The sequence below is a fragment of the Magnolia sinica genome, chromosome 19, assembly GCF_029962835.1.
Source record: "Magnolia sinica isolate HGM2019 chromosome 19, MsV1, whole genome shotgun sequence".
NCBI lineage: Eukaryota > Viridiplantae > Streptophyta > Magnoliopsida > Magnoliales > Magnoliaceae > Magnolia > Magnolia sinica.
Genome location: NC_080591.1, coordinates 1,654,110 through 1,666,810, shown reverse-complemented (window position 1 = coordinate 1,666,810; position 12,701 = coordinate 1,654,110). Strand labels below are relative to the sequence as shown.

Below are 12,701 nucleotides of genomic sequence, written 5' to 3'. Positions count from 1 at the left end.
TCACACCTAATCTGCTCCCCTAATTGTCGCCAAAACCCGGGGCAGTGGCTGGTGCTGACCGCGGTCAGCCGTTTTCACGGGCAGCTCTTCCTCCCATTAGTTACACAATGTAATATATGATACTTTGGTGGAGTATATAAATTTCCATACACATTCAAATAGATATAATAAATTTAACACATATTTCAGTAAATCTATACCGTCCAGATATAGAGACTTAGTATATATGGTTGAAATATACTATAAAATATAAATTAAAACATCTAATTACTGATCATCTTGTTGAATCTAGAGAAAAGAACGTTTGTTATTAAACAATCAACGATTCAGATCATACGTCAAATTATGACCCTTTGGTTAGTAGGCCCAAAATTTGGACGGTTTGATTTGATATTCGTGTATTCCACGTGGACTATCTTAATGTGAATGCATACGTAGCATCACGCACTGTCAAAGTACGAAAGCTTTTTATCAGGACATAGGTTTTAGCTGCTTGCTTAGGTCACGGGTAATTTCTCTCCCTTTTCCTATTTTGTTTCGACACCGTCCGTCTCTGCCTCTTTATTTCAATTCAACTCACAACCATCATTCAAACCAACCCTTTTACTCTCTCTCCTTGTAAAAGAAGAGGAAAAGAGCACACCCTTTTCAAATCTCCTCTTAGCTCCTCTTCTTTGGTAGTTTAGTTCCTTCTCCTTGCATTTGAAAGAACAAGAGGAGCATTTACTTAGTTGGATTTTTTGGCACTTTTTCTTTCATTGAAGTCTGAAGAGTTCCTTTTCTTTTAGTTGAAAGGCTTGTGTTCTTTGATATTATAGAGAGAGAGAAAGAGATGGGAATTTCAGAGAAGATTCAAGTGGAAGGAGGACTAGAATCAGAATCAAAGAAATGGGTCATCACCGGAATTCCGCTCCGAACTCATTTGAGGCCGATAAATACGAATCCGAAGGAGAAATTCTTCGACGGCGAAGATGTAGAAGCAGAGGAAGAAGAATGCTCGACAACACCGACGGCTGAAGAATCGAGAATACCGAAGAGGTTTTCATGCCCACCTGCTCCAAAGAAGAAGAAGCCTACTTCAAAGTGCCATTTCAGTGGAGTTAGGGAGTTCTTTAGTCCCCCTGACTTGGACTCTGTTTTCATTCCACGTGTGGAGAGAGCTAAATGACTTGGAAGGAGTCTCTCTCTCTCTCTCTCTCTCTCAAGCAACTTTAGTTGGGTTCTTTGTAATGGAGGAGAGATATTATGTACAGATTTTATTTTTATGAGAAATGACTATCTATCCTTAGTTCTGTAGTTTTTTTTTTTTCCTTAATTTTTATAGAGATTGTATCTTGGAATTTCTCTTTGGTTAGTTTCTTTATTGGTAAATCTATCTCTTTTGTGGATGTGTTTGTGGTTTTCTTTTGGGTTTTTATTTATTTATTTATTGATTATTAGCATAAGGTTTGTAAGAGTTTTTCTAGAACAGTAGTTTTACTTTGATTAGTTTCTTGGTGGTATTGGAAAAACCCACTTTGTATGGGTTTCTTAGGAACAGAGTAACTAGCATTTAAAAAGAGGAACTTGGATATCTCATTCATGTCTACCTTTGATCAGTTTCTTCCTAAAACAAGATTCAGTGAAGTTTAAGAAGAGATCATGTCTCATTGATTAGTTTCTTCTACTTGCTGAATGAAATACTGTCTCTCTTTGATTGATTTCTTCAGTGGCTGAATGAAATACTAGATACTCTGACAGAGCATGACTATCCATATACATGCACACATGTAACTCAATCCAAAACCTCCGACATAGTATAGCTGGTGATAAATCAAGAATCACACAATTAACCCATTTTGGCCAACGAATAGACAGCCAGGGTACAAATACTCCACATCCAAATTCAACAAACAGATTCCCATCATTCACAGGTTAGGATTGTCCAATATACTTGAATTTGGAACTACTCCACATCTAAAGATGGACCCACGATCTAAATGGTTTAGATTGAGGTACACATGAACATTTTAATAGTATTAAAGCGTACCCAATAACTCCTCTCTCTCTCTCTCTACCCTCAATATGTGGGGCTTGATATGTAAGTCAGGACACAAGTCCAAATACTTGAATTTGGAGCTAGGCCACATCTAAAGATGGACCCACGATTTGAATGGTTTGGATTGAGGTAGACATGGAAATTGTCATACCATTCAAGAGAGGTAGACATGGAAATTGTTATACCATTCAAGAGTATCCAATGACTCCTCTCTCTCTCTCTCTCAAGTTTCAATATGTGGGGCTTGATATGTAAGTCAAGACACAAGTCAAAATTGGCTACGCACATGTAGAAGTAAATCTTTTTCACAGGTGAGAGTTGAGATGCTGCACGGATGCTTCATCTGTTTCAACGAATCCCACATTGTCTTAGACTCTGGTACCTTTTCAAAACCCATCTCTTGGGTGTGTCCCACACACCACTTTGTTTTTTAGTAAAGGGATGTTATTTTATTGTTGAGTGGTAATTAAAAAAAACCAACTCCATATGAAGTTCTTAGATAAGAATTCCATGTGTCTGTAGGAATGTGTGGATCTTTTTCAATGTCCTCAGACCACTGGATGATATGGACACCTGTACTTTTAAAAAAAAATCAACATAATACATTGCTTGTTGGGTTATGATTGTTTGTTTAGGACCCACTTATACACACATTTATACTTTCTGGTCATGCTGGTACAAAAATGTAGTATTGTCATATCACAAGAAGAATAACAAGGACCTGTTATCAATTTGGATGGGCATTGATATTAATAATTTAATATTCTCCTTGTTTATAGTATATATAAATGGACACCAATAATGCAAGGAGAGGGTGCATTTGATGTATGTTATAAGGAAGGTCACTTCATCTTATCTTCTCTTACATAAACATGGTTTGCTGGGAATCCGAGCCATGGATTAAAAAGGGTATTGTTAATTAAATAGGCCTTCCACTACGGTTATTGGGTTAGGTTGGGTTAGATGATCTCATACAGATTCATCTGGATGACGTTTTTGGATAAGGGGGTGTTTGAGAACATGCAAAGATTCTGGAAATGAAATTGGTTTCCATGGAAAATGCTGTGTCTTTCTTTCAAACATCAAAACTTAGGTTGAAACACGTTTCTACTCTTTAACATTTTATCTAAAAAACTATAGTCATTCATTTCTCAAAAAAAATAAAAAATAAAATAAAATAAAATAAAGACATTAAATAGATTTACCAAGTAGAGAAGATACAGTGGCCGGAAAAAAAAAGCAACCGTTTTTTGCTACATAGATAAGTTATGAACACAACTCACATGTGCCTATTTGTAACATCTCCCACCATCCATCCATCCGTGCTGCTGTTGGGAATCCCTAATGAAATTCTTGCTGACTTTTCGAAATTCTGGTGGGAAAACTGCTTGGGGATTCTCACACATTGATTTGGTAGAGGGTGTCATTTTGTAACATTTGGCAAATGGTAAAAAACAAGGTGGTCTTTTGTGGTACACAAAAATCAATTTAATTCATGAAAATCAACTTTATCAAGCACCCTCCACTCAGTGTTCTGTTTTGAACATTATATTGACCAATTATAAGCAATTATGATCTACGGATGAGATTAACTTATCTCTACAACTAGTTTTGTGATTGGTTGATGGTGGGGCCAAAGTTCTCTAGTAATAGACCTGGGTTTCTAACAACACCTCTACAGAGGGTTCTGTCATGTCCATTTGTTTTTAAGCTTATGTTACAATGACAGCCCAAAATATTAATTGAGGCCAAGACTCAACTGGACTATATCACAAGAAATAGTGGAAATGGAAAAGGCTGTTGGGGACTTGTGAAAGTATATATATATATGAATCAAGTAAAGTACTCAAATCACACAATTAAGTTCAAATGCAAACAACTCAAATTTTATGTGGAAAAATCCCTGTGGAAAAAAACCATGGCATAAAGCAACATTAATGCATTATTAAAGAAAAAAAATTATAACAGATGAAGATTATCAATTTGAACAAGCCTTAAATCTCCCTCACAAGCCAAGTTATGCCCTTAAAAACTTAGGGACGAATTAGAAAGCCATCTGAAACTCCTAGATCACAATTACACCATATTATGTAAGCTTTAAGGAGAATCACAATTGAAATAGGAAACAAATCCCACACTTAGGTAATTTTGTTCACATGCTCGATAGCACTTCGATAACATCGACAATTTGTCAATGGCATTGAACACCTTCTATGGCATCAAGAAAACACAAAAACGTTCTGGCAATAAAGCATGAATTTTTCAAATTTTTTTGATGGCATTAAACATTTTTCGATGGCATCGAGTGATTTCTCAATGGCATCAACAAACATTGGTGTTTATAAATTTGATACATCAACAACAAAGGCCAACCATTGAAGTCTTCCTTGGGCTCACCTTAATGTTTATATTGCACCCAATCCCCTCGCAAGGTGACTCCCACCAAAATGAAAGGGAAAAATGAATATTAGCACTTTTCAATTATTATTATTATTATTTTTGGATTAGCTTGTTAGTATATCACCCCATTGTTAGTACACCCTACATGGGAATCGATACAAGGACCTTAGTATTGAAACGAGGTTATCTTCACTCAATCTACAACTTGAGATTATCTTCACTTAACCTTTTCTAAAACTTACATAAACCCTAACAAGGTTTTAAAAGTTTGGCTTTCCATTCCCAATGGTTCGTATGGTTTGGTCTACTTGAGTCTCCACCAAATTCATTTTTGAACTCACATCGTAACATGAGCCAGTGAAACTTATGAATGAAATGCATTTTACAAGGACATTACGGTGGGCCTTAAGGCCTTTCTTTTGCAGGGACTTCAACTAACAGGAGTCAGCAGTACAGTTGAAAGGGACAATACAAATGTACTTACTAATACCTAACGAGCTGCTATACGTAATCTAGTGGCCTATGCAAACTTAGAATGCGAAGTGGATGAGGAGCTACCACTTAGCACATCCATGGCTGTCCCAAGGCCTGGTAGCGAGTCAGTGGGGCCCACAACACTCATCACGTTCATGGATAGATTGGCCAAAGCAATGCCACGTTGTCAATGCAATCAAAACTTCAGTAGGCGTACTTAGTAGGATCGTTCATAGGCATACACTGCCATTATATACATACTTACATGTCCCTCAATCCAAATCATCATGCATGCCATTGTAGATGGGACATACCCCAAAATCAGATCGATTCAGACAATCTTAACCTTTTGCTTTTTTAGGATTGTTGTTGAAATTCTGGGTACTGGTTATATGCCACTTTAGCTATTGATTTAGTGGTTAGTAATTGTTAAGGGTAAAATGGAGTTAAATGAATGTATGAGACAAATGAGCCGAAGAGCTAGACTCGACGACTATGGATTACATGATGGCTGAAAAATCACCTAGACCTTTGGTGTCGGATAGTTTCTACCTCCAGCATATCTAATGAATCAAATCGGATATGAGACCGCCTAGATAGCCTATAAATACACTTTCGTCACGTAACAAGACACAACAAATGTCTCGTTTCTACTATGCCTATTGCGACTCAATAAACCTGGCTTAGGCATTGGAGCATCCCCGGTCTTAACCAACGCCCTCATTTCATTTTCTTGTTTTACATTAATTGCAAGTACTCAGCCGCTCGTATGAGGTGATGCTGGGATTGATCAGATTTTAGCATCAACACCAATCAAGCAATTAAAATCATTTTTAGTATGACCCCTCTCTCTCTCTCTCTCTCTCTCTCTCTCTCTCTCGGGTCGACTTGCGATTTAAAAAAAAAATAAAAATCATTTTAGTCATCTAATAAATGCCCATCATTCTGATAGTAAGATAATTGGATAAGTATTGTTTTTGGTTCATGATGCATCTAAACTCCACAATTTAATTTTACTTATATTCCATGTATACAATTTTTTAATAATTTCCAAGGGAAGCAGATTAGGTGCTTTAGTGAGAGTGATTAGGCCACGTGCCGATGTTATAAATGAGGCTACACAAAACATGTTTAATAGTGGTTAGGTTAAGTACATATACAGTCGACCGACATCACATGAGGCTGGCCCAGTCAAATCTCCCCACGTCAAGGCCTTATCTTGTTGGGTGAGACTCCGGCCTAACTATATCCACTCCCATTTCTAAGTAGTTGTATATCACCCATCACACTGTCAGATACTCAATCTTTATGTCAATTCAGTAAAGATTGGTGATGTTGGTGATACGAGCATACATGATTAGAATCTAGCCCCAGCCTTACCATATCTGCTCCCATTTCTAAGTGCTTGTGTATCATCTATCTCACTCTGCCAGAGCATCAAAGTTTTATTTATCTTCATTTCAATCATATAAAGATTGGTGATGTTAGTAATGAGCATACATGATTACAAACTCATTTCTTAGTACTTGTGTATCTTCCATCACATTCTACTAGATTATTAAAGTTCTAATCAAATCTTTATTTCAATTTGATAAAGATTGGTTATTAGAAACTAGCCCTGGCCTCATTGAACCTGCTCCCATTTCCAAGTGCTTGTGTATCATCCATCACACTCTACCAGAGTATCAAAGTTCTACTCAACTTTTATTTCAATTTGATAAGGATTGGCAATTAGAAACTAGCCCCAGCTTCACTGAATTTCCTCCCATTTCAAAGTGCTTGTGTATCATCCATCACATTCTGCCAGAGTATCAAAGTTCTACTCAATCTTTATTTCAATTGGATAAAGATCAGGATGTTAGTGATGATGCAAAAGATTACAAACTAGCCACACAAATGAAAAGGCTGTCCAAACAACTCACATGGGCCACATGAATTTCCATGACACATGATTGAAACATCTCCTATATAAGCCAAAGGAATTCATTGGAACCCATGTGGGATTTTCATTCACACAACTAAAGGAAAACCAACACAGGTCAAATCCAATTGAGCTCATGTGGGATGTCACAAACACATGCCGGAACTCTGAATTGATGCAACAGGAGCAGGACTTGGGTGATGTACTACAGTTCATCACCATTTTTGCAGCTCATTCACCATACACATGGCACACATGTATGACCATCCAGGCCATTCAAATTGTGGGTCGCAAGGAACGGTCGATCCTAACGCTGATGACAATCCATCAAATGGATGGTTGAAATTAAAATCACAAATTGTTCAAATTCGACATGTCCAATCCGACGATCATTATTTGCGTTATGTCAATCTGCAATTGGGTCAAGGATTTGGACGGTGTGGATCAGTTTAAAACTATGGTATTTGAATGGTGGTGAACTATCATAGGAGTCATGCCCAAAGATAAGAGGGAGAATTCAATGGCTGAGAAGGAAGATAAAATTCAAGCCCATTTCATTCATTGTATAATGACATGTCTAAAAGGAATCCTATGTATGTAGATATCAAACACATGGGCTTTGAGGGAATCCAAAGGAGAAAGGTTGGCTTTTTCCACACGCGTGCGGAGTCAGGCCCATCAACACGCAGACACGTGGAAGACAAGAACGCTTGTGCTTGATCAGATTTTTTCCATCAAGCAGGATGCACGGTTTAGATATTTTATTATATAATCAGGCATCTAATGCCTACGGGTGGGCCACAACATTCAAAACAAACGGACGGCCAAAGAAGATGTATTTAACGGTCCATTTATTTTGTACATTGTGTCTCACTTGATGAGTTAAAACGATTTATTATTGACAAGAAAGATAAAACCACTGTTTCTATCCATATGGACAGCTCAGATCTTGCAGAATTTTCTTTATTGGCACGTATGACTGCGTGTAGTTGGCAGGAATCCACACGCGTGTAGGTTAGTAAAACCTTTCTAAGGAGAGAGGATTTAAAACGGAGTCATAATACCAACTTTACTGCGAATACCTCGGCTGGTGAATATAAATCCTCGCATGGCCACCTGCCCGAGCTGCCCTGACTGCCCGAACTTCCCGGGCTATTTTTTTGGCGGGAAGGAAAATGAATTTGGATTCTAGCGTTATTTCGCGCCAAAAAGAAAAAAGAGTGCCCGGGAAAAGCGGGTTGCGGGCGACCGTGACCGTTGTTCTCGTTCCCAAGATGGAATTAGAGCCGTCCCTTTCACTGTAGTTCTCCAGCTAGTAGACATCGCCATGGATGGACCGTATTTAAAGCGTCAGTAAAAGAAGATGCTCCTAGTGAGAAAAAGGGGTGGCCAGGATTGCTTTATTAGTGTGGTTTTAGAAAAAATGGGCCATCTAAGGCAGAGATCACCGTCCAAACAGTCGTGATGCACTATCTACTCTTCCCCGTGGAAGATGGAAGGTGGTTCTACCAGATTATGTTACTGATCAATATGAAGGGCTGAAAAGTGAAGAAAAATGTAAAGATGGGATTATCTAATATTTGTGATGTTCGGTAAAGAGGACATCCATGACTTTGGCCACTAGATGAACGGTCCAGATTGAAAAAATAACACTTCCACGTGTACTTTGGATAAGTGGTCCTAATATCTTCGGTTCGTCAGGCTATACTTGTGGTCCAACCTGCACGCCTTGGGGCTCTAAAGCCCAAACCCAGCTCGCATCCCGCTGGACCCCAACTGGGCCAGGTCAGCTCAGCCCATTTCCACCTTGCTCCTTAGTCACATGGAATTTTTGTGCCTGCGTATCGTGTACAATACACTTGTCACACGTGTTTAATGATCTGAGCCATGCATCCGGTGGGCTACGAGATTGATTGATTACTAACTACAAATTTCCTTGATGAGGCTATGATAACCGTGAACTTTTCCTCGCTGAATGTTAGCCATTGATAATTCGTGTCCCATGGTGTCCATTTATATTTAAAGGGTTAACGTCTTCCAAAAAATGAGATATTTTGGTCCCTGGCCAATTTACTACTGGGTCTAGTGAATTGTGGGTCCTGATCTGGTCTACATATGCCATGTGTGCGGCAATGACATGAAGATGCACACGAATTCTGGTGCTCCTGAGGAGCTGGATCCGCTTCTTAATTTGTGTCCCCTCATCCCATGGCACGCATCCACACGAGTCCGGACGGACGGAGATTGCTTGGTGACCCCAATACTCCGTAGCTGCGCCGTGTAAGGACTCCGTTGGCCCACTAAGATGTATGTGTTATATCCACGCCGTCCGTCGACTTTGACTGATCATTTTAGGGCACCAGCCCAAAATTGAAGCATATTCAGAGCTCAAGTAAACCACACCACAGGAAACAGTGGGCTTATATTGATGTTTATTTGTTACCCAATCTATCCATAAGGCCACATATACCTGGATGAAGGGAAAACAAAAATATCATCTTCATCCGAAACTTCTGTGGCCCTCGGGGAGTTTTCATCAGTAGATATTCAATCTCCATTGTTTCCTGTGCTGTGGTCTCTTCGGGTTTATGGCAAGCTTCAATTTTGACTTCGTGACCTAAAAGTGAAAAAAATAAATGGACAGAGTGGATAACACATGATGGCCCCACAAAGTCCTGACACCACATAGCTACGGGGTGTTGTGTCCAGTCCTGACTAAGTAGATTGCTGGGGGCCCATCGTGGAATTCCTGATAATCAAGCTGTTTGGGATCATCTGATTCTCATCCAGTTGGTGTTCTGTGGGCTCCACCATGATGTGTGTGTTATATCCACATGGTCCATCCATTTTTTGAAATAATTTTAACCTATTATCCAAAAAAATGAGTAAGATCCAAAGCTCAAATGGACAACAACACAAAAAGGAGTGGGAACAATTATTCCCACGGTTGAAACCTTCCTAGGGTCCACCATGATATTTACTTGTCCTGTTCATAATGTCACGTGTACCTTGATGAATGGAAAAACAAATATCAGATTGATTCAAAACATCCGTGACCTTACATGTTTTCAATGGTAGACATTCTACTACTTTACTTTCCTAGTGTGGTCCACTTGAGCTTTGTATCTATCACATTTTTGGGCTCAGAGGTTTGAATGTATCACCTTTTGGGAAATTACGCGTACATCATGGTGGCCGTGGGGCTACAGAACTTGGTGACGTCAACACACCACCAAGGTCGGTGGTGTGTGTCACACCATGCAAAGTTTTTTGGGATGATTTTACGTGGTGTGGCCCACCTGAGTTTTAGATCTGATATATTTTTGGGATCCAAGGGATAACATAAGGGGAACATATGATGAACGGATTGGATGTCATGCAAAAATCACCGTGTGCCTCCATACAGCTCGGTCAATCCTAATAGTCCAACGGTCCCGATCACCACGGAAGCGTCGAAACCATTTGGGCTTTGTGTTTGTAAGAATGCATACATCATTAATGATCCATACCGTTGATATCATGTTAAATGTAGACGGTCCATCATTCAAAAAATCGCCGGATGGAAAAATCCTAACCCTTCAATAGGTGACAAAAAAGTAGACAGTTATGAAAGGCGAAACGTTTATTGCTAGGATCTTCCAATCAGGTGCTTTTGGTGCACGTGCCAGCTGAGGAAAGGCTCAGCAGATCACTGAACAATGGGCCCCACTTTTATAAACACAGAATTCAAACGTACTATACAAAAGCCCTCGTAAGGATACTCGCGCGAAGAGATTGAGAATTCTCTTTGTCAGAAGGCTGCAAGCATGCCGCACGTGCGAAAGCAGGGACCACCATCAGCATGCCCTACCCTGCAAAATCAGTCCACTTTACTCATCAAGCGTGCCATTCGTACACGTGTAACGGATAGTTAAATAACTTGACCAACGGTCCACATTAAAAGTGCACATGTTGCCCGCCGTTTGAGCTGACGCGCTGGATTTTTGGGCCTGGCCATATTTGAAGTGTGGTGCACTTGATGAGTGGACAGGATCTTGCATTGTGGGACACTCGAGCAGTGTAATGCGGCAAATGGACTGGGACAAGCCTGCAGTGTGTTGGGCCGAGTTAGGACTTTTATCCTTTGGGTCCGGACAATACTTTCCTGGCCGCTAAAAAAGGGGTCAGTCCGTGGAATATCATTGCGTAAATGGTTGATGGATTTCCTCGCTGCTGAACCCTTCTACAAGCTGGATGGGGTCTACGTCTGTAACTCGTACGAAGGGATGGGATTGGACCTGGGCTATGTCAAGATCGGCCCCTGGACAATCCTGATTAGGGAGGAAGCTGACACACACACATATGGGGAAAGGTTCTACGCGGTTGAGTTCATGGGAACTTTCCATGAGGTCGAGTTGTGTGGGCCCACTATGATGCGTGTCGATCATCGACACCGTCATTCAGATGCACCATGGACCATTCCATGGTGGGCCTAGGGATTAAAAATCAATTTAATCCACGATATGTGGGGCTCACACCACATACAGAAGTTGAGAGGGGCTACCCTCCATTAAAACATTCATAATCATTTTTTTGGGCCCACTAAAATGTGGTTCACAAATTTAGACCATCCATTATGTGTGTCCCACTTGGATGAGGGGTCAGACTAAGTTTCAGATACATCCAAATTTCAGGTAGGCCCCACCAAGTGCTTCTATATGTTTTAGGCATGTCTTCACATGATTTTAGATGGTATTGCCCACTTGAGTTCCATATATGGATGATTTTTGAAATATCCCATAATTTAAAGGGGACCTATCAAATACACGGTGTTGATTTTTAACACACATCACGGTGAGGCCCACACAACTCGACCTCATGGGTAGTTCCTATGAGCTCGACCGCGTAGAACCTTTTCCCACACACACGCGTGTGTGGGAAATGGTAATATGAGGTCGAGTTATGTGGGATCCACTGCGATGTGTATCAAACATCTACCTCATTAGTCAGATGAACCATTCCCTAGTGGGCCATGGGCTAAAAAATCTAGTCAATCCATGACTTGGGAGAGCCACACCACATACAACAGCTGAGAAGGGTTACTCTTCCATTAAAACATTCATAATCATTTATTGGGCCCACAGAAATGTGGTTCACAAATCCAGCCCATCCACTGTGTGTATGCCACTTGGATGAGAGGTAATACCAAGTTTCAGCAGCATCCAAAACTTAGGTGGGCCCTACCAAGTGCTTTTATATATTTTAGGCATGTCTTCACATGGTTTTCGATTGATTTTTGGGATATCTTATGATCTAAATGGGACCCATCAAGTGTATGGCTTTGATGTTCAACACACATCACGGTGGTGTTGGGATGTAGCAAGATTTAACTGGGCTATATATATATATGGATATATATATATATATATATATATATATATATATATATATATATATATATGTGTGTGTGTGTGGGAAAAGGTACTATGCGGTCGTGCTCATGGGAACTTCCCATGAGGTCAAGCTGTGTGGGCCCCACCGTGATGCGTGTCCACCATCAACACTGTGCATTTGATGGGTACCTTCTAAATTATGGGATATCCCAAAAATCACTGGTATACGGAACTTAGATGGGCCATACCATCTAAAATCATGTGAAACACCGTTAAAATATATAAAAGCACTTGGTGGGGCCCACCTGAGTTTTGAATGCTGCTGAAACTTGGATTGAACCCTCATGCAAGTGGGACACACATAATGGATGGGCTGGATTTGCAAACTATATCTCGGTGGGCCCAAAAAACTGATTATGAATGTTTTAATGGTGAACGGCCCCTCCCCACTTCTGTATGTGGTGTGGCCCACACAAATCATGAATTGACTTGATTT

General features: G+C 40.1%; 1 protein-coding gene across 1 annotated transcript; it reads left to right on the top strand.

Annotated features, from left to right (window-relative positions):
* Positions 1 to 548: 548 nt before the first annotated feature.
* LOC131235179 (cyclin-dependent protein kinase inhibitor SMR6) lies at positions 549 to 1,388 on the top strand. Its single transcript, XM_058232322.1, has one exon. The coding sequence runs from the start codon at positions 833 to 835 to the stop codon at positions 1,166 to 1,168; it is 336 nt and encodes a 111-aa protein (XP_058088305.1). The 5' UTR covers positions 549 to 832; the 3' UTR covers positions 1,169 to 1,388.
* The last annotated feature ends 11,313 nt before the right edge of the window (positions 1,389 to 12,701 follow it).

Excerpts from the sequence above, each read along its gene's own strand:
- LOC131235179 (XM_058232322.1), top strand. The coding sequence starts at position 833 with ATGGGAATTTCAGAGAAGATTCAAGTGGAAGGAGGACTAGAATCAGAA.